This window comes from Pseudochaenichthys georgianus, chromosome 7, assembly GCF_902827115.2.
Source record: "Pseudochaenichthys georgianus chromosome 7, fPseGeo1.2, whole genome shotgun sequence".
In the NCBI taxonomy this organism is placed as follows: domain Eukaryota; kingdom Metazoa; phylum Chordata; class Actinopteri; order Perciformes; family Channichthyidae; genus Pseudochaenichthys; species Pseudochaenichthys georgianus.
Window position 1 is genome coordinate 30,290,567 of NC_047509.1, and position 22,653 is coordinate 30,313,219.

General features: G+C 40.1%; 2 protein-coding genes across 5 annotated transcripts in view; both read left to right on the forward strand.

Moving 5' to 3' along the window:
- gnb1a (guanine nucleotide binding protein (G protein), beta polypeptide 1a) overlaps window positions 1–7,964 on the forward strand; it is a 44,659-nt gene extending 36,695 nt beyond the window's left edge. For both annotated transcript variants that reach the window (XM_034086323.2, XM_034086324.2), the window contains exons 7-11: window positions 565–631; window positions 1,309–1,510; window positions 1,850–2,066; window positions 5,019–5,134; window positions 5,745–7,964. In XM_034086323.2, the coding sequence (XP_033942214.1) occupies window positions 565–631; window positions 1,309–1,510; window positions 1,850–2,066; window positions 5,019–5,125 (593 nt within the window). In that variant the 3' untranslated portion in view covers window positions 5,126–5,134; window positions 5,745–7,964. The remainder of the gene's footprint in view (window positions 1–564; window positions 632–1,308; window positions 1,511–1,849; window positions 2,067–5,018; window positions 5,135–5,744) is intronic.
- Window positions 7,965–9,252: 1,288 nt separating this feature from the next.
- The window catches only part of nadka (NAD kinase a), a 29,120-nt gene continuing 15,719 nt past the window's right edge, over window positions 9,253–22,653 (forward strand). Inside the window, exons 1-3 of one of the 3 annotated variants that reach the window (XM_071203829.1) lie at window positions 9,253–9,335; window positions 14,723–14,907; window positions 18,413–18,496. In XM_071203829.1, the coding sequence (XP_071059930.1) occupies window positions 14,747–14,907; window positions 18,413–18,496 (245 nt within the window). In that variant the 5' untranslated portion in view covers window positions 9,253–9,335; window positions 14,723–14,746. The other 2 variants (XM_034086790.2, XM_034086789.2) reach the window with 2 other exon arrangements.

The following is a 22,653-nucleotide window of genomic DNA, read 5'->3' on the forward strand; positions in this document are numbered from 1 at the left end:
ACTCAAGTTTCAATCGGTTTCTCTCCTTCTGTGAAGAAAAGATCCCGCCCAGAGCCAGTGTAGTATTGATGTCTGGCATTGTTTTGGCCTCATGTAGTGGTGTAAGCCTTGTGTTATTTATACACCAGAGAGATGCCAGTCACATGTTGTGTCTTCCTTCAGAAAGAACAGGAGCTGGTCGCGCTGTATCCCGGCTCTAACTAATGAAAGTGTTGAGCTCTTAGGCAAGGAGCATTCATCTGATCAGTGTCACATGATGCAGGAAGTGTGTCAGCATTTTAGTTCTAGTTCCCTCGCCTATAGTTAGGGGTGAATCACTCTGCCTGCTAGTGAAGGATGAATTATGGAAGTCAGGAGCGATGTGTATACCATACAGCTTTTCTTTCTTTCCGGTTTATGAGATGATCAGACAAATCATCTCACACACACGTAACACTGTGCTGGGTGTGAGGAGAATATGGGAGTATCATTTCTTTCTCTGGGCAAACCGTAAGGATATGAGTGCTGTAGGAAAGACTGTCCATCAGGAGTGAGTTATTCAGTCGTGTGTCTGATTTCCTTCAGGTTACCTGTCCTGCTGTCGCTTCCTGGATGACAACCAGATCGTCACCAGCTCTGGAGACACCACCTGGTGAGTTGTGTTACTGCAGCCTGAGACTACACCCCCACAAACTACCGCCCCAGAAATATCAACAGTCATCTGTCTAACATTAAAGGAAACCCAAAAAATGTAACATTATATATTTCAAATGTTTTTGGTTGTAAATACGTTTTCTGGAAATAAGTTTTATTTTCTTCTGTATTTTTTTTTTCCATATATTTCTTTTTTCTTTTCTTCTATATTCTTTCACTTTTAGAAAATGATATCATGACAGGGCATTTGGGAGGAAATAAAATGAAGTTAAAATATTTTTGCAAGGAAAAAAAGGGAAAGAAAATGATAAACATCTATTTAAAATGTATAATTAGGGGATAACAGATCAAAAAGATGTGGCATGTTATCTTAATGGATGATCATTAGTAATACTGCCTGTTCTATACCTTGCCCATATTTCCCATTTTTCATCAAAGATATGAACTCGATTATTAATTTTTATTTTTCCATTCCAAATATATTTACATTATGAGATTCTTATTTTTAGAATTATAGAGATTCTTAGTCAGCTTCAAAGCCCCAGGTGTTGGGCCTGCTTCGACCAGACGGACGTCAGACAGCTCACCCTCAAATATTCACCTCTTATATATTTCACAGCGTTGTTTTGCACTTTGCGACAGTTCTCTTACACAGTTCTCTCTGCTCCCTCGCAGCGCTCTGTGGGACATCGAGACCGGTCAGCAGACGACCACATTCGCCGGTCACACCGGTGATGTCATGAGTCTCTCTCTGGCGCCCGACACCAGGCTGTTTGTGTCCGGAGCCTGCGATGCCTCGGCCAAGCTCTGGGACATCAGAGAAGGAATGTGCCGACAGACCTTCACTGGCCATGAGTCGGACATCAACGCTATCTGCGTAAGGCCTCACACACACACACACACACACACACACACACACACACACACACACACACACACACACACACACTCTTACATGTTATAAACTCATTGTATCAGGGTCTCGAGTCTCAAATCATTCAAGGCATCAATGCATTTGACCGAACTGCTGCATATGTATGATTCAAAACGAAAGACCAGGAGTTCATGGTTTTGCACAAAGTCATTATTGCTCTTTCAGAAGCAATGAACATATCTAAGCTTTGGTAAACATAGTGCAGAAAAGGGTGTGGCAAGTTACTGTAACGCCACCTAAGGACAACAACAAATGTACTCACAAATAACTCTTTTTGTGCAGTTCTTCCCCAACGGCAACGCCTTTGCCACGGGTTCAGACGACGCCACCTGCCGGCTGTTTGACCTGCGTGCCGACCAGGAGCTGATGGTTTACTCACACGACAACATCATCTGCGGCATCACCTCCGTGGCGTTCTCCAAGAGCGGCCGCCTACTGCTGGCCGGCTACGACGATTTCAACTGCAACGTCTGGGACACTTTGAAGGCCGACCGCGCAGGTGAGACACTATACACACAATACATCTCTGTGAAAACTGGACTCGACACATTTTTAGCAGGAAATTGGGTTTTCTTAGTTATTCTCTTTTTGCAAAGAGCGCTTTAGCTGCTGATGGTGAATAAGTCCAGTCTATTGACTCAAGCTATTAATGGTGTATTGTTTATTATTCTGCAGGACAATATTCAATATGCGTCATGAAGTCCACATTACTAGGTCGGCTCCTTTACAGTAGCACTTTGAGCTGTCTGACTGACCAGCAGTAAATGTCAGAGTTCGGTGTCAGACTCAGTCAAAAATGTGGAGTGGAGGTGTTGGAAGAAACTGAGCAAATCTGTGCGGCCACTGTTCAAATCACCACAGTCCTTCCTTTAAAGCTGATCGGTGCACTCTAAAGATGTAGTACGCAGACACGGAGGAACTTAAAAACGTGAGGAATGTGGAGAACTAATTTATAGCTAGAGCTCTTTGTTTCACACCTCTGCGCAACTGACCAGAAGCTTCAGAAAGTGGGCGTGGCTTTCCGTTTATTGGTTTTGGAAAGTTAGACTTATAGGGCGAACACAAACCATCCTTCTTACCAAACAGCTTAACATGATATTCTGAAGTTTAAAGTGTATTATTACTTAAAGTGTATTATTAAGTTTATTGGAGGGCATGTCATTGTAAAAATGTGTTTGTGAAGTTGAATTTGATCCTTTCTACACATTTATGCTTTTCCTAAGACTTTTTTCATGATTGAGTATTAGGGCTGTCAAGTTCTTGACGTAAAAGTTTGTCCTCGGCCGCCCCGTAGTTTCAGAGCGCATCGAGTTTAAAATACCATCTACAAACTGATGCTGACAGCCCCGCTCCTGCCGTCCGCTTGCGGCAGACCACACTTCCACGCTCACCGGCAGGCCCTGACTGGACATCGGGAGGACCGGGAGGGTGTGTATGTGTGGGGCGAGCGAGTGAGCGAGAGAGAGACCTTATATTGCTGTTGTTAGCATCTGGTGCTAGCTAGCTGCGCTAACGGATATAAGGAGCTGTTTCAATGAAAACAGAGGAGCGACATTTTGCCGCACTTGACTTGATACAGGAAGCCAGACAGTGGGACATTGTACGAAAAGTCAGCACACTCAGCACGGATAGTGCGCGAAACATGATTGCAGCTCCCGTTTGAGCATATGCCTTGAGTTGCACATAGCTCCAACGATCCATCACAGTGTCTCTCTCCACACACACACACACACACACACACACACACACACACACACACACACACACACACACTTTGTATTGTATTATTGTATGAGAGGTTCCAGGTTGAATTGAGGCGTATATTTGTAATGTTCAGAGGTTGTTGTGTTTAATATTCATGAGAATATTTGTCATTGTTCAAATGATAATAAACACACATATAAAGCATATTTGTCAACTCATATGTTGATGAGAGTATTAAAAACTTGAAAAATATTCCTCTAAGGAACATTTAGAACAGATAAAAAATGTGCGATTAATTTGCGATTAACTATGGACAATCATGCGATTAAATATTTTAATCGACTGACAGCCCTATTGAGCATACATTTCCAATTGTATATATCGTTATCTGGAAGGTTAGACAGCTGGTAAGTCTATGACCTGTCAGAAAACGACATCACTAAGGCAGCAAAACTTTTCCAATCTTAGTAGTGAAGAGTTTACGGAGTAGTACAGGCCAAGTCAAAAGATACAAGACCTCCTTCAGGGCGCTGAATACAGCTGGACCCCCTGAAGGAGCTGCGATAGGAGACACTGCCGTACAACTGCCTGGCAGCCTCACATTTCACAGATTTATACTCGCTGAAAAAACTCACATGACATCTCGACTAGTGTTTGCCATAAGGCAACTCTGGGACACGGGGAAGAAAAACAGAAGAAGAATAAGTAGGATGGGATGGAAGAGGATTGTTAGCTTGTTTGGCCATCACACTCTTCTAAATTTGGAACATCATTGTCAGTAGAAAAACATCAGACCTGACATGTTTTTGAAGGTGATTTGTAACTCAGCAAAATTCAGAAAAAGCCTTAAACATAAAGCCAAAGCTGCACAGGAATGGCTTCACTTCCTCCGTCTGGTTCAGAATATGTGGCAGAATGTATCCGACAGAAGTCATTCAGTTTTGAAAATGAGGAATGGGAATAAAAATGTAATGGCCTGAAATGCAAATTGGATTCAGACCTGTACAAATACTATATTATGTTTCCCTACCAAAATACTTAACCTGATATTAATGACGGTTCATTTGTAGAGATTTGTTTTCACAATAATTTGATGTGATCACATTGGCAAAAGGATGTTACACCCTTACCTGACCTTAACTTCTTGTAATGTGTCCCTACAAACACGACTTGCACCGAGGAGCAACAGGTCAGTCTTTGCTGCTGTATCAGTTATGCATCTGCCCAAAACAGTAGACTACATGAGACCTCCACACTGCAGAAGTGACACCTCTCTCTTTCCTTTAAGAAGTATTGAGCAGGAAGAGCTTTCTTTCCAAGTGTGATTTCGACATGACAGAAGAGATGCTCGTGTTTGTTTTGCCCCGTTATAGAAGGCATTTCTATACATCTCTGGAGAGCAGCAGGCGTCCCCTGCTCCAGCAGCGAGGAGCTCCTGTGGAGGCATGAATACTTTACAGATATTGACTGAGGGTGGGTCAGGGATCAGAGGAGACCCACATCTGAGCAGGCTATTTCAAATAGTCTCTTATTTGATCCATTGGAGAGAGGGATATTGATTATCTGCATTGGCCTTTTAATTAGTCTGAAAGCTCTGCCAGTGGCACCTGGAATGGTCTTTGTGGTTTGAAAAAGGGGTTCACAATTAATAGAAACTTGCAATATCCAAATCGCAGTTACTAAATTACTTATTTTCCAAACTGTGCTTATCCAGTTGTCTGTCTCAACCTCTGGTGTCTCTCTGCAGGTGTCCTGGCCGGTCATGATAACCGGGTGAGCTGCTTGGGCGTGACCGACGATGGCATGGCCGTGGCAACAGGGTCCTGGGACAGCTTCCTCAAGATCTGGAACTAGAGTCTGAAGGTGAGGGAAAAGGAGGGATGTATGAAAGCAGCTGTGGTGTAAAAACAGCATCAGCTACTGACTGCCATCTGGGGGTCTGGAATGAAGGTGCAACATGAAATATATAAAGAGAAACCAAATATCACAATATCAGGGCTGGGGGATATGAACAAAATCATACATCACAACAATTTACACAGATGTTGTTGGGTGGAAAATTGGGGCTTTCACACATTTTTACACTGAGGTTTTTGATGAATTATCATCAGTAATTTAGTTATAAGGCCTAAGCAGGTAAAAACAACCTAGTGTAATTTCATTAAATCAATATAATATTGATATATTGCCCAGACCCAACCACACATGGTGCAATTGTTATTATACGTTTTTTCATCTATCTTTTTACCATGCCAGCTTTTATTTTTCGCATCAGAATGTCCTCTTCAGATCTCAGTGATTTATTTTTGACCTAGGTCACAAATGATATATACATGTGAGCTGTTATATTTCGCTTTTTGTGGATATCTGTATTCGCTAATCAAACATGTTAAAGGCGACATGATGATTTTACATTTATCTGGCAGATTGTTCTGAATAATAAGATTAAATGTGTTTTTTTATCTGTTTCCAGATGGCATCTGGACTCCAAAGTTGAGTGGAAGACCATTCCAACATCACAATGTTCAATTTTATTGCATATCCAATCTTTTCAAAAAACACCATGATACTGACTCCAAACACCCCAAAAAACTATCAAGGGCAAAAATTCTCTCTTTCTCTCCTTCTCATTTAAAAGAGCACAATTGTCTGTCAGTCATTCAGCTACACACACAAAAACAGAAAAACAAAGGTTTGAGGAATCTAGTGGTTTTCAAAACGGAGCGGAAAAATGTCCATTCCTCCATCACCATGGTCTGGTATTGTAGTAAGTGAAAATACAAACACCCCACCGCTGCCGCCGCCACCAAACAAACGTTTCCTCATCACACACAGCTCTGAGCGAAGGTTGTTACACGACAGTGATCTAACTCTTAATAGCTTTTTGGCCATGTTTCTTTTATTGTTTTCATTATTCCTTTTACGTCGAAGAGAAGTAGATCAGCGAACTGTCAGGTAATGTTTAAAATGAGGATCAAAGCTTTGTTTTATTTCCTAGTCTTTACACATTTTAGAGAATGTTTTTAAGTGGAATACTAGAAAATCACGACATTTTAAATCCAGCTTTATCCCACTGGAGAACAAAGCGAGAGAATTGAGCTTCAACAGGGAGTCCTCGAGCCACTTCTGGCCCTTCTGTATATTTAGCCCCATGATACTTTTACTGTTTTGTTTTTTTCAGTGTAGTCCACAAAAATCTTTGTTTGCACAAAAATTTAACTTTGCATATATAGAATAATGTCTAAAGGAAAAAAAGTAAACTAACCAAGCACATGCTGTTTATGATAATGAATGCTCGTTTTTAAAACGAAAAACTACAACAACAAAAAAACCATTTTAACCGTTCTTACACCTTTTTTGTCTGGCGACAGTGTAGAATAATCAGATGAAGATTAACCCATCGGATCATAATCCACCTGCCCCTCTTTTTTTATTCCTTTTTTGTTTTTTTCTCCTTTAATTTAGTGTTTTTCTCCCGGTTTCTGTTGCTCGTGGTTGGGACCGGTGATGTGATTTGGTCGGGTTAGGGAGTACCTCCACTTTAGCCCGGTTGCAATCCGGACGTTTCTCTTTTAACAGAGGTGCCCATTCCGTGCTTGGAAATGCAGTTACTACTCTGTGAATGACATGTTGTATAAATCAATGTTTGAAAATAATGATATTGAAACTTTTTAAGTTAAAAACGAAAAAAAAAAAGATTTTGGTTGTCTGCCATGGGTGGGTTATCTCTTAGAATCGCATGCTGTAGAATTGCTTAAAAAGGTGCATATGGAATTAAGTCCTTTGATGTTTTTCTTTAAGAAAATAACCTGTTGAATATATCAATACAATGGTATTTATATTTTTCTTTTTTTCCTTTTTCTCTTTTTTTTCCTTTTTTGGCTACTCCGTGCATACATGATTCAACTAAAATGTCAAAGCTATGCACTTGAGAAGCAAACCCTGCAACATAAACGGTTACTCGGTCCATACTTGGGAGGGATTCCACAAATTAAGAAGTAACGTAAATGTTTAAAATTGTACACACATGCATACGTACATTCATTCACCTAAACATACACAATCTCAAACGGAACAAATCAATTGTCATTCCTTCTGTAGCAAACAAAAATTCCACTTACAAAGAAAAACATTTTATAACAGGTTTTTTTCTGTCCTTTAATAAAAAATGAAAAAAAAATCTTGCAGCATCTGAATGGCAGAATTTTCTGTTGTTCCCCTTCTCCTTGTAAACAGAGACGCTCTTTCTTTAGCAGTAGTGACATTTTTTTCCATTCTGTTTTTTCTCTGCGACATTCTGTACAAAAAATGTGCTGTAATTGTGCGTTAGGCCTGGAGTTGGCAAAAAATAAAATGAAATAAAAAATATTAAAAATTAATTAAATTCCCTTTCCTTTTCTCTCTTTCTCCATCAAATAACTGTAGAGCTCTGCACCCCCACTGTTCCCTTTTCACCTTTTGTATTTAATTTTAAAGTCAGTCAGTGTACAACCGAAAGCTGGATGCAAGATAGAAACTATATTAAAATGTACTGTTATTTAAGATGTAATAAAAAGCAGTTTGAGATGACCTCCTGTGTTGAGTGTGATTCACTTAGAGCGGTTACCACTGAAGCTAGAATGTTGCAGACTGTTTGGTTTCCTTGTAATTATGTTCAAGTCAAATAAACAATTTCTTATCCACTGTTGAATCAGCCTGGCTTCTCTGTACAGTCATTTGCAAAACGTGTATTTGCTCTTTGTATACTGGTACATACAGAGTATAAAGGTTGAAATCACTTACTATAATCCTTTCTACATGTGAGAATAGAATAAAAACTGCAGACCATGGCCATCAACTTGTGATGTGTTCTAAACACTCAGAAAAGCTACTTATAGGGTCATTTTGAAAATATCTACAACCCCTCTTAAAAATACTTCCTAACCTTTGTGGCCACCTACTGGACATAAGTATAAAATACAACAAACGATACAAAATAATAACCTCACTAAGTGATTTTAAGGTAAGCAAAATAAAAAATATATTTTATCGAAAGCAATTTCTGTCAGTGATCACATGAAACTAAATAAGTTTACTGAAGTACTTTACTGGTGTACCATTTTTTATAACCTGTACTCGAGTATTTCTATTTTATGCAACAAAAATAGTAATAGAAATACATTTTACATTTACGTATTTCTAACAAAAACAATCATTTATATGCATTCATAAACTACCAAATACCTAAAGCTGGCTCCATTTTGCCAAAGTACAACAATGAAATACTCAAAACAGGATTCTATTTTGTAATATAACACTTTCAAATATCTATTTGAATACTGAGTACTTTAAATTATGGTATTTAAAATTTCATTTCAAAAGTATCATTGATAATACTTCTATACTTGTACTGAAGCAACATTTTTAATGCAGGACCAGATTTTCCTTCCATTTCTGGTTTTGATATGTCAAGCTATAAATGATATGTCAAGAATAATACTGCATGTTAAATGATTAACATCAAAAACCTTTCTTTAAATATTTACTTTAAAAGTCCAGCCTTTAATTAGACTGAACTGGGTTCTGCACGTTATGATAACATGTCTTCTATGCCAGCCCAATCTTATGTGCTCAATCTGCAACAAAACATAAGGTCACATCTGTCATGAATTGAAATTCTTAATAAATATATTATCCAGAGTTTTGGCACATGCATAGTCTAATTGGTAAACAATGAATGAATAGATTGTGTGCAGTGATCCAGACAGTGGCCCTCTCACTCTGTGGTCTACTGATTGGGCAATCACTCCTTTACTGTAGCCTACGCCCAGGCCCGGTTCCAGAACAAAATGACTCAGGGTGCATCTGAGATTAGAGAGGGTGCAGTGGTAAAGTGCTATTTTTATATGTGGGGAGTGGACCTAACACCCTCCAGACTTTTGAAGATTTTTGTTTAGGGTTAGTTTTTTGCCGAGGTCCTCTGGCACTTGCGGGCCGCCGAGGGGTGGCTGTGTTTGGGGCAACGAAGACGTGAGCGAGGCAGGCAAAGCCGGCGAGGCGGGCAGGAGGACGTTAGTGGCCGCGGGTAACGTAATGTCCCCATGATCTGAACTGTTATTACCTGCAGTAGATGCAGTGTTACTGCTGGCGATAAGGGCTGGTTGTTTTAACCATTTTCTGATGTCCATCATTGACTGCCGTGTAAGCACCTGACATAATAATGTTACTTACAGTTTAAATTGACCAAATAAATGCAGCAGACAATTGTATTTAACCACAATTACAATTTATTTTATTTCAACTATATTCTTCTTATTATTCTTATTATTATTATTTCTACTATTATTATTATTGTTATTATATATGCAATATTTTTCACTTTTATTTTTGCTGGGGGGTGCATAACGACTCAACTGAGGGAGCAATGCACCCTTATGCACCCCCGTAGAACCGGGCCTGCCTACGCCCCACATTACTGCATATTTGGGTGACAAGAAGTTGAAGATGGTCAGAGCGCTAAAGTGGCATTACCACCCAAACAAAGAGGAAAATTGCCCCAAGGCCTTAGGTCAGAATCCTCAGAGGCATGAGGGGGCCAGCACCTCATGTTTGTCTTAGAGGAAGATAATGCTAAACATGAACATGTTGTCTTATGGACATCACTGTCTAGATTGCATGTCGTCAATTGCCCCTTTGACTGTTGATTTTGACATGTTTAATATGTTCAAACTCACACTGAAATATACAGAAGCACACAATAAGCATTATTGCATTTTAAATATAGAATTATAAAGAGGTAGACTTGTAAATACATGAAGCATGAGAGAAACACATATATTTGTAACATATAATAACATTGCAAATAAGGGAAACCTCTATTTAAAAAAAAGAAGCTTTGCTATAGTTTAATTGCTTACTAGTAAAGCCTTTTAAATTCGTTTATATTATTATAATGTTAACTTATCACAGATGTTTTTGTGCCTCGGTAACAATGAAAGTATTTTTATCTGGCGCTCTACTCTGCCTGTTAAATCATCCAACATGACGTCGCCGCCGACAGGGCCTGTGATTGGTCGGTCCGTACCAGGAAGTGATGGGCTGACCGTTGACAGCTCTCTTGCACAGTAAGATTGTGTAACCTTTTGGTTATCTAATAAATAATGGCGAGGCTCTGAACCCAGTGGCTCTTTGCTCCGCTGTACATTTGTGTCGTCCCCTCTAGCGCTGCTGGAGAAAGGTATTGTTGGCCTCAGAAGTGAATGATAATAAGCTGTGTGTTGTGCCTAACTAGCTTAGCACGCTAACTAGCTGAAAACTAGCTTAGTTAAGAGAGGACTTGTAAGCACCATTCATCCGTTTAACACTCGTGAATGTCGGCTTATGTCCTGTTATTGCTAACGTTGTTTATCAATTAGACTGTTGGTGAACTTATAATTGACTAGTCTTGCTTACTCAGGCAGGCGACAACGGCACTGCTCACCTCAGGTAGCCGAATTATAATTATTAAACTGTATGTAACTAAGTTAAAGTTATGTTAGCTATTTATCCAGCTGGCTGACCAGACGAGTGCCCTGTTTCTTATCTGACTTTAGCATAATTTAAAGAGTTTATTAGTTTGAAACATTAATTTCAGTAGAACTTTCATCTCGTTAATTTAAATGTGATATACTCAGAGAAACTTTAAACTGAGCCTGTTCTCACTTTGTGACGAAGGTATGTTAATAAACCGATATAAAAAGGCGAATTTTGCACAAGCTTTTGCGAATTGGTGGATGATTTATGTCCGATATTATAGACCAACAGATCTGGATTAATACTGAGCAGAACCCAGAGGTATCACGCTCAGTGGGGGATAGTGATGGGTCGTTCGCGAACGATTCGTTCTTTTTGAACGAATCTTTGAAGTGAACGAGATGAACTGATTCCTCCCACAAAACGATTCGTTTGTTTGAGTCGCCGCTAAAGAGAAGCTGTTCGCGAACGACGAACTTAAAGAACTGGCGGAAACAGTTCAGAACTGTTTCCTACAGTGTACTGTAATCAGAGACCTCTCATCTGAGCTCCGACACACGCACGCACGCACGCACGCACGCACGCACACACACACACACACACACACACACACACACACACACACACACACACACACACACACACACACACACACACACACACACACACACACACCAACCTGCCCGCAATAAAAAGGACGGATACCTGAACCGTAGCGTCCAGCTAGCTTAGCGATAAATACACACATCGTTGTATTCTCCTCCCCCTGTCGGCCCTAAAAGCTTCAGATGGTGGATACCTGAGCTCCATAGCGTCCCGCTAATGTCACACACACACACACACACACACACACACACACACACACACACACACACACACACACACACACACACACACACACACACACACACACACACACACACACACACACACACACACACACACACACACAGCGTTAGCGAGACATTCTCCTCCCCTGTCGGCACTAAAAGCTTCAGAGGGCGGATAGCTGGGCTCCGTAGCGTCCAGCTAGCTTAGCGATAAATACACACATAGTTGTATTCTCCTCCCCCTGTCGGCACTAAAAGCTTCAGATGGCGGATACCTGAGCTCCATAGCGTCGCGCTAATGTGAAACACACACAGCGTTAGCGGGACATTCTCCTCTCCCTGTCGGCCCTAAAAGCTTCAGAGGGCGGATAGCTGGGCTCCGTAGCGTCCCACTAGCTTAGCCGCTAGCTAAAGGTAAACATACAGTAGATGGGTACATACTATAGAATATGAATAAATCGTCACCGATGTAGAGGATATATTTTTGTATTCACTTTGAACTCGGCCAAATGGAGTTTAATGTTTTGGGATTTTAGTACATGCATGGGTTTGCAAGTATAACGTGCTAGCCTGCTGTAATACATTGTATAGTCAGGCACACATTTATGAGAGATTTAACAATGGCCAATTATATTTCTTAAATAATATGTAGCCTATTCCCAGAGCATAATTCATGGGGCAACAAGGTGAGGTGTAACATGTGTTTTAATATCATAAATGTTACGCCAGCAAACTTCTTGTACGGACTTCGGCAGTAGTGAAGACTCACTGAACGAATTAAGTACAAAGACGAATCGTTCGCGAACGTGCAAATCACCAGAAGTCGTTCGCGAACCGGTGAACGAATCAGTGAACGAATCTTTCAAGTGAACTGAATCAAAAGATTCGTGTCCCCGAAGGGAATCGGAATTCCCATCACTAGTGGGGGATGGATGATCCCCGCTAAATGGCTCTTAAAATTTGCCGGAAGCACTCCACGGTTTCTGCGATGACAGCTTCTTCTGGTAGCAAATTCCACTCTCTGATTGTTCTCGGAAAGAAGGAGTATTTAACTAGTTGCAAAAATTCGCTCGAAGTTCAAAGAGTTGGCTTTGCGGGTTGCACTTCTTCTAACTGGCTCTAGGTACATTGATAGTAGGAAGCCGAGCGAACGGTTTTCCTGTGTTACAATTTGGCCAATGTGTTGGCCAAATTCAGGTTGTTATGGATTTCTTCCCCAAGATAAGGCTGGTGGATCACCTCTTTTAACACCTGGCCACATAGAGTATAGTTTTTAATGTGTGGGTTTGTTGATCTGCTTGTTCGTAGGATGTAGCACTTACTAGTATTAAAGCACATTCCCCAAGTGTTAGCCCATTCCTGAAGTCTAGTCAGGTCACCCTGTAGGTCTTCTTGGTCACTTCCATTTTTAATAGGCCTGTAGAGCAGGCAGTCATCCGCGAATAACCACACTGTAGATGATACATGTGACGGCAGGTCATTAATGTAGCATAAGAAAAGCAATGGACCCAGCACAGTGCCTTGTGGGACACCAGAGTCAACGTGAACTGTACTTGATTTCACCCCTTCTACGACTACTTGTTGGCTTCTTTACATGAGAAAGGTTGTGGTCCAATCAATATTGGGCCGGTTATACCCATATGGGCCAGCTTTAGCAACAGGCGCTTATGTGGGACCGTGTCAAAAGCCTTTGAGAAATCAAGGATTGCCACATCGACTTGCAATTTCTGGTCATGATATTTTGCCAGGTCATGCATTGTGACTAGGAGTTGAGTTTCACACGAATGGACATTATGCCATTATGACATTATGCCTTTCCAGGTGATTCAACAGGTGTTTGCAAATGATGTGTTCCAGGAGTTTACAACATACTACTGTCAGGGAAACTGGTCTGTAATTTGCGGCGGTTTGCCGGTCCCCTTTCTTGAATATAGGCGTAACGTTTCTGCAGCCAGTCATCGGGTAGATTTCCTGTTTGCAGTGACTGCGTGAATACGCACTTGAGCAGTGGGCCTATTTGGGGGGCCAGCATTTTGAGTATACGATTGGGTAGACCATCTGGGCCGCTAGCCTTGTTGATCTTAATATTTGCCAGTAGTTTGGTCACTCCTTCAGTCGTGATGATCAGGTCTTTTATCTGCGGGGCTGGATCTCCTGATATAGAGGGCTGGCTACCATCATCCTTAGTAAATACAGATTTAAATTGTTTGTTAATGAGTTCAGCCTTGTCTTTGCTGCTACTGTAGAGGTCTTCACCCTCTCTAATAGGGGAGAGTCCAATGTTGTCCGCTCCACACTCTTTGACATATTTCCAGAATAGTCTGGTATTGTTTTCAGCAAGACTCTGGGTGAGTGTGTTTTCGATATAGTCCCAGTGTGCACTGCGAAGGTTATTTTGAACATGTTTCTTTTGGTTGCGGAAGTTTTTCCAATCACGAGTTTTGCCTGATCGCTTGGCTTTGTTGTATAACTTATTTTTATTTTTTATTTGGCGTTTCATGCAGTGAGTGAGCCAGGGCAGGTTGTGCCGTGTGGTAGTGAACTTGGTCGGGATATGCTTATCCATCTGTGAAAACAGTTCGTCTCTGAGCATATTCCAGTTCGTTGGTTTTCTGTTCTAACAAATTCTGTGCTGAACACTTCCAGCTCAGTTTGGATGGCTTCCCAGTCTGCTAATGAAAATTTGTAAATTTTTCTCTGGGCTTTCTTTGTATATACAGGATGTATACTAGAGTACATCATGACAGCACAGTGATCTGATATGCCTGGTATTGTTTGCACATTTTGCACGAGCGTTTGATTTGAAGTGAATATCAAGTCTAATATGTTCTGTTTTCGAGTAGGCTCGAGTTGTACTTGTGTTAGTGAGTATTCTTTGACTGTCTAAAACATGTTGGTTTAGAGCTATGTTGTTTGTCCCTGGTTGTTCATTTTCCCAATCTAGTTAATTATCAGTGGATATGATATGCCATTTCCTTTTTTTTAAAGGCGTCTTAATTTTTATGAAGTTTTAATTAAATTACGCATTTTTCCCATGGAGTTTGGCCTGGGCTTGAGATGGTTAATGACTGTTTACCTGTTTCTATTTGACTCGCGCCTGATTACTGATTGACGGCGGGCCTGCCTGCAGGTCCTTGCTGCCCGGCTGTGTGAGATGGACGGTGGAGAGGAGTTGCGAGTGGAAGCTGCCCCGTACTGCTGCTCCAGCTGTGACGGAGGGGAGGTGAATGCACGCAGCATGGCGCGGCGCAGCCACAAGAGGAAGACCCGCAGCCTGAGCACATCCTCCGCTGGCAGCTCCACTGAACACGGCAGGTAGGAGTGGAACTGGGCCCACACATGGAGCAAGATGACACGCTTGTTGTTATGCTTAGGGCCCTATGTCACAATAACTAAACAACGTTGCCATCTTTTCCTACATCATGCATTACACCTGTTGATTTTCTAGTTAAGATGCACACATAATCGACACTATTGAAATTGCAGTATGGATTAGTGCAATATCCCAATTGCAGTAAGTGCAATATTTTTTAATGGCAAAATCTTTGAAAATATCAATCTGGATTAAATGTTGAGCAGAGATGTCCAGTCCTATGAACAATATTCTACAGACTTAATAAATGTAAAAAAACCTTGTTTCTCCCAAGCCTCTTTAAAAAGATCACACTATGAAATGCAGAAATAACTTAAATAAAACATACATGGAGATTCTTACATAACAGCACCTGTTGTACATCAGGGTTAATCATTCATGCCCTCCTTGGTCACCAAAAATACATACAATTTATTGATGCTTCACACTATGATAATTTTTATATATTTTTTAATAACAATCTGAACAATGTTTCATAAAATATAATTCCCACAGATATCGCAAAATATATCATCATATCAGTCAATTATTTACATAATATATACATATTTGCACACATTTTTTTATATTTGATATACATTTGTTTTTATATTCAGGATTGTGGGAAACAGTATTTCGATCTCTCTGTCTGTACACACAAACTGGAAGATTGACAATAAAGTTGACTTTGACTTGTTTATTTATTTCTCAAATCGTGTAGCCGTCCTAGCCAGAGTAGAACAAAATTAGCGTTAACTTACAATTTATAGTCTCACAGGTAAATGTGGAATCTGGACTGCTGTCCCCGGTTGTCTGTCCCTAGTCTTGTGTGAGCTTATCTTTTAAACAAACATATCTGTATTTGCTGCATCAATGGTAATGTCATATATTTTCAAGCCAGTTTCCAATAATGTGTTTGCCTTGAGGAATAAACTGTCTCCTCATTAAAAGTGGCATGAAATGATGCCAGTCAGAGGTTACAAACAGGTTTCAAATGTTCTTTGAATATTTAATTCAAAAGAACATGTCTAGGTGTGCCTGCTCCTGAGCATAAATAACATACTGGTTACCTGAGGGTAACTGCTATGTAATAGAAGTACAGCTGCTCTGGCTCAAAGCTGCTTGGGATTTTTTTTACAAACAACTCTTGTGAGATGATTTATGTTGCACCACCTTTCAGACATAAGGTCATGAGGTCTGAAATGTGTTTTTGCTGTCGATGTTGCAAGGGCTTTATTTGTTTAAGCAACAGCGGTGAGGTTTCTTACGAGCAGAAGTGAAAATGCGTTGGCCTTTGGTAACACGTCTTTAAAATACCAATCGGACTGTCCCAATGATATTTCATCTGTCCAGGCTGTTGAAATCAACTCCCATAGATCCAATATTATTGAGTATGAGATCCTAATATGGCAACGACACTCATATTTTTGACTTTAACAGAAAGCCGTTGTCGTGGATTTAAGTAAACAAACAACTGTTTAAGAATTGGAAGAGGAAGGTCATACATTTAAGTGACATGGTGATAAAAAGGGCAGTTACTCAAAAAAACTAACATTAGGTTAGTGGGTTTCCCCTTAAATTGATTTGATCTTCATCCAACACCCTAAAACTGTGATTGTATTAGCTTTTGGTAATAATTTAATTTGGTAAAGACTTCAAGCTTGAGCAACTGGACGTTAGCTTATGTGACTAATGCCAATAGCTTCCTTTGTTATCACCTTTTAAGGTTATTTTATATTGCAGTGTTTCAATTTAGTTCATATCCAAAAACAAAACATTTAAGACGTCTTTTCCCCACTATTCATTTAACTTTTTACAGGAAAGAAAAAACATGTTAAAAATGATGGCATAATAATTGGTATAAAAATAATTAAGAGCTGTAGCCTTGGTTTCTGCAAAAAATACATTTACATAATAATTGTGACATGCATCTCTACCCTTATTTCTGATTTTTTTTTTTTTTTTTCCCCCAGAGTGTTTTGTCCTTATTGTTATTGAGTTAGTCAATGTGTACATGTTAATGCTGTTTTTAAAAACATGAACTCCACTGAAGGACTGACAGGTACACTGCTCTGAACTGTCTTGCCGTATGAATGTTGTTATAAGTTAAGTATTAGCAAACAACTATTCATGTGACTATGTTGAATTGCATTGTCCCTATAAATACAATTCATAAACAGTTTCCCACTGTCATACATGATGGACATTCAGCCGCATCATCAGCCAATTGGAGACATGTCTCCGGCCTCCTGTCCAAACCCAAAACAAAAAGCTGAAAGAGGATAAACTAAAATTCTTATTTATGATAATAATCCTTCATGAGCAACACCCTTCACATCATAGTCGTTTAATTTACCGTTAAAATGATAATATTGATGAATGAGGCAGTAAACAGCAGATGGTGAGTTCTCAGATTCAGACTGCTAAGAGGATTTGTCGGCTGAGTAGAGTGACAGAGCGTAAAGACTTCTGTAGTTAGTGGCATGTAGCACTGCCTCACAGCTCCGGGTCGACCTTTCCCAGTTGATAATCATATTGTTTGAACAAAGTCTAGAAGACGGGCTGTGCTGTGCAGACATCCGAGTGTTCTATAGGGCTGTTATCCATCAGTTATGGATAAGAAAAACACTGCTCTTGTGTTTGACTTTGCAACCAGAGCTTAATCAATATTGTTGAATTCAACGGCTGCCTATCAAAACGTGTCAAATACTCTTCAAATACTTTGCTGATGCAATGTTTCACCTCTCGCTTTTCTGCGCTCAGATTCATTTGAAATAACTTGTTCTAATAGTGTTGAGTAGGCTGACGTAATGTCATGAAAATCAGGTTCAAATGATTCCGCTTCTCAATATTTTGATAAGGCAACTTATTTGACCAGGTGGAGAGATATGTATCATTGGCTTTTAGGTCCTGTGAAAAGGTCCGCAGATTATGCAATAACTGAACAAACCCTAACTGTTGACAGTTAATCGTTTAAGGTTTATTACATCATTTACTGACAATGCCGTTTGCAATGCAGCCAGAATAAATAAAAGTGTGTTTTTAAGTTTTTAAAACATTTCACAATGCATTATCATTGACACAGTGACACAGAATGGGCTACATTTTTCAGCACCAAAGGTCACAGCATTTAATTGTAATGAATCCTTAAGATAGAAGGATTGGTTGAGCCACATTGTATCAAATAAGCTTGTATCTGCACGTGATGAATTGAGTCTTGGAAATCCCAAGGCTCAGACTCTTTCTCTAAATGTCTCACTGCTCTATCCTCACTTCTCTTTTTTTGTCCTGAAAGGAAAGTTATTTGATTTAGAAATGGTTCATAAAGAGTAATTTAGAACATGTTCCTGGTTTTAAATAGCGTGCACTTTCTTGAACAAATTGTGCCGGATATGGTTTGCAGACTTTCCGGACAGCATTTGAGCTCTCTCCAACCTGAATGTTTGCCTTTGTCGTCCTCTCTCTCAGGAGGAATCAGTCCCTTCATGGACCCAGCCCTGTGACCACATTCGGCCCCAAGGCATGCATGCTCCAGAATCCTCACACAGTAATGTAAGTTATGCTTCTACATTATAAGTAGTGTTTGTAAGCTTGTCTTTTTATTTCCAAGTCACATGTCCTTGAACATGCATGAAACAGCCAGTTGATGTTGTTTTTGTCTTGTTGTGAGACATGCTTTTTGTCACTTGTTAATTTTAAAGCCTTCTTTTGAACATTTTAACCTGAACGGTCAGCTGTCAGATGACTAACTTATTTTCTGACTTGCTCTTAAGGCCTTAACATCGCTTTTCCGTTGTTACATACAATAGTGAAACTCAAAAAAACTTTAAAATGTGGTTTAATAGAAATACATACGAACAAACATAGTACCAATTTTCACAGCTATTGCTAGCAGATGTTCAGAAAAACAAATGCCTGTCAAATTAACGGTTTGGACATCTTGTCATTCATCTTGAACAGCACGCTTCCTTTCTACTAAAAGTTAAAGGTAGGGTAGGTAAGAATGGAGAAACCAGCTCGAGTGCTCTAGAATTTGAAAGTACACAACCGGAAAAAATCTGCCCCTTCCTTCAGACTTCCTCACAGAGCCCGCCTCCTCCAACACACACGAACGCGCACATGACCAATGAGGGCACGAGATAAGTTTGTGCACAGATGGAAGGCTGACAGGCAGGTAGGCCATCCAGTTACTTTAGCCAGATGATTGGTCGTGCTTTTTACAGTACTACGTTATGGATTTATTGTCAAAGCATTTAATGTACTCATTGCTATCGGGATGTTAAGAGCATTCCATGGAATATAACAAAGTGTTTCTGAAGTGAATTACCTACCCCACCTTTAATGTATCTAATCTTACAAACATCTTTATTAAACTTTTAATTGGCCAACATCATGTTACCTGGGTTCAAGTTTTATATGACCTGTTCTGTGCCTCAGACACCTGCTAACTACATTAACTCGTAGGTTCTCAAGTGTTGGTCATCATCATCAAACTACCATCATGCACTTTGTTTTCTTTTGTCTCCAAAAGTAAACAAAAATGTGTCATTCTTCTTATGTGCCGCTGAACATCACTCTCACTGGTTGACGTATGAGAGTAAAATGTTAAAACCTTTTCACTAAGTACAACACACTGATCCATATAATGTTCTTCTCCTAAACTAGTTGTTTTATAAGAAGCGTTTTACCTCATGAGCCCGGTCTTCCACTTACATTTCTTAAGATCCTCTTTTGTAACTCTAGAGTTTGCGAAAAAACCTGTTTCGCACACTATGGCAACATCGCATATGTATTTATTTTTTGTATGCTTGTGTCGTAGCCAACAGAGAGATATTGAAACCAAGGTTTGTGCTAACTGGCAGCCCTAATAAATATATCAATCATGTTTTATTGTTGTTTTGACATATTCTATTAATTCAATATTTTATATTTGGTATCTTTCCAAACTTTGGGTTCTGTTAATGTGAACAGAGAGGTTCAAGTGAAAATGAAAAAGCTGTAAGACAGTGAAATGATTTTGCATTATTTTAACTCAACTCCAGCTGTCCTGACTTATCAGGGCTAAAATCCTTTCTGTAGTCAGGGTCCCATTGTCTGTCTTTTATACAGCTTTTGTCCTGTGGTTAAAAAGGCCCTTTAATGCTTCTTGGGGTTTTTCCCTTTCCCGTATTGTGTTAAATAGGTTTGTATGCATGTAAACGGTCTGCAAAGGCTACAATTCCTTCGTTCCCTCCAGAGGGAGTTTCTCTCCCGCCGACTCCTTTCTTTCCTTCTGTAACTTAGGCACATCACGACATAACACTCACGCTTCTATTGGCTAGCACTCTGACACTTTTTACTTGATAGAGATGTCCCACCCCTTAGTCTAAGTGGTTGACCAATCACAACAGAGCCGGCCAGCTAACCAATCAGAGCAGACTGGTCTCTGGTTCCAGACAGAGGGTGAAAAGAGGTGCTGCAGCACAGGCAGTATGAGAAAAATAAAGAGCTTTTTGAACATTAAAGCACGGAGACATGTCCCAGTTGAGGCACAGCACACAAAGATGAACCTGAAAATGAGCATAATAGGGCCCCTTTAAATATTGACCCAGCCTTTGTCTCTTTCTTACCCCTCGTCCCGTTTTTTACACACACACACACACACACACACACACACACACACACACACACACACACACACACACACACACACACACACACACACACACATCGAATTACATACATTACGTGTAAACTTGTCATGTGTCTTCATGTCGGTCACCTTTAATGCACTTAAAACACTTAAAGTGTGTTTTGTAATTGTTCCCAATTTTAGAGGCAACACTTTTTTGCACAACTGTATAAAAAGGCATACAACTCCTGCACTCAGAATTAATAGCCAAAACAACAAAAATGTGTCACTTTAATAAAGCCTTGTATTTCTGTTCAACAGAAGAGCAATTACTTTGGCAAAGTGATCTTACTGACTATCTTTCCCACACCTTTTTCTTGAAATGAAGGTATTGTGAAAGAGTATATGCAAAGCCATTTACTTTGCGCTAAAATCATGTTCTTGTTTTATAATACCAAAACAAGTTACTACACATCAGGGTGGGATTTTCACGGCGGCCATGACGGCCATGGCCATCGTAGCCCCTCGGTCTGGCCGTTATACCCCACAAATAATTGTACGTCCTACGGCCGCCATGGCCTTTGGGCCCCTCGCACTGTTAAAAGTTGCTTTAAAAGCGTCAGAACAGTGTTTCTGAACTGCATTATGCTGCGTTCACAACGGACGCGATGCGAATACTCGCATTGCTCTAACCGCTGGAGTTTCACCGCGGCTGTCAGCTGTGTTTACTCCTGTCATTCAAACGGGACGCGCTGGAGGGGGCGGGGCGTATCTCCATGTAAATACTGTGGTGGAAACCAACTACGACCAAATTAACCTATGTTATCGTGATTTCATTGTAATACACGTTTCAAAATGATGCCGAAGTAACTAAATACTAATAACGGCTAGTAAAAACCATGCTTTAATGCTTTGACAAGTGTGCAGACAAGACGGAGTGCGAAAAACCTTTTTAAAATGCGTGTTTTGTGAATGGAGATTGGATCGATCAGGCTAAACTAACGTTGTAGCTGCTCCGTCCAAACTCACAACAACGTCCTAAAGACAGAATTAAAGCTGCGACTGTATTCGTCATGACACAGACAGTCTGTGGTCTGTACATCTTTAACTTTTGTCCAGTTTCTGAACAGATATGAGGAGCTGTGAGGAGTTGATTAAAGAGACACACACACACACACACACACACACACACACACACACACACACACACACACACACACCACACACACACACACACACACACACACACACACACACACACACACACACACACACACACACACACACACACACACACACACACACACTTCAAAGTATTGCTTGTTCATACAGTTGGATGTTGGAGCTTCACTGTGCACTGCTGAATGATGTATGTGCAGAGTTTGACCCTTGAAGGCTGTTTCTTCTGCTCTGAAATGCAATATTTTTGTTACATATTAATAGAATTTTTGATTTTTAGATTTCATTTCGGATTTGTGAATGGGAGTAGTAGTAGATGGAAAACATACCAAACACTAATTATTCAAAGTAAAGTATTTCATTTGATATACGGTAATACTAAGGAGGCATAGGCCTATATGATGATACGATTATTGATATTAAAAAAGTGATTTGTTTTTTGTCATTAGAAAGTGAAGTTATTTATTTGTAAGCTCCAAATCCTAATTTTTCCCTCAATGGCCTTTGTGCCCTGGCATGTGGCCTTTCCGCCCTGAAAAAATGTGTGACACCAAAGGCCAAATGGCCTTGCCCCTAAAATGACAAAAATCAAAGCCTGCTACACATTCATATCAGCCTTAATGTCTTATTATCAACAAGCAGACTCTTCACAAAGGGCCGTGGGTTGTGTTGCAGAGCTATTGCATTTGAATTGTGTTCTATTTAGATGGAAGGTGTTCCTGTTATTCCGTCCACCTGCTGAACTGTCACATACATCTAGGTAGTGAGTCAGCCTTCTGTTATGTAAGGACAGTTATGTAAGGACCGGTACTAAGTCTGACTTAGTACCGGTTCTCGATACACATCCCTGTAGCCGAATGGACGGTATCGGTATACCGTTAAGCCGCTAGACAAACGGTGCTGCTATCGGTATATGAAT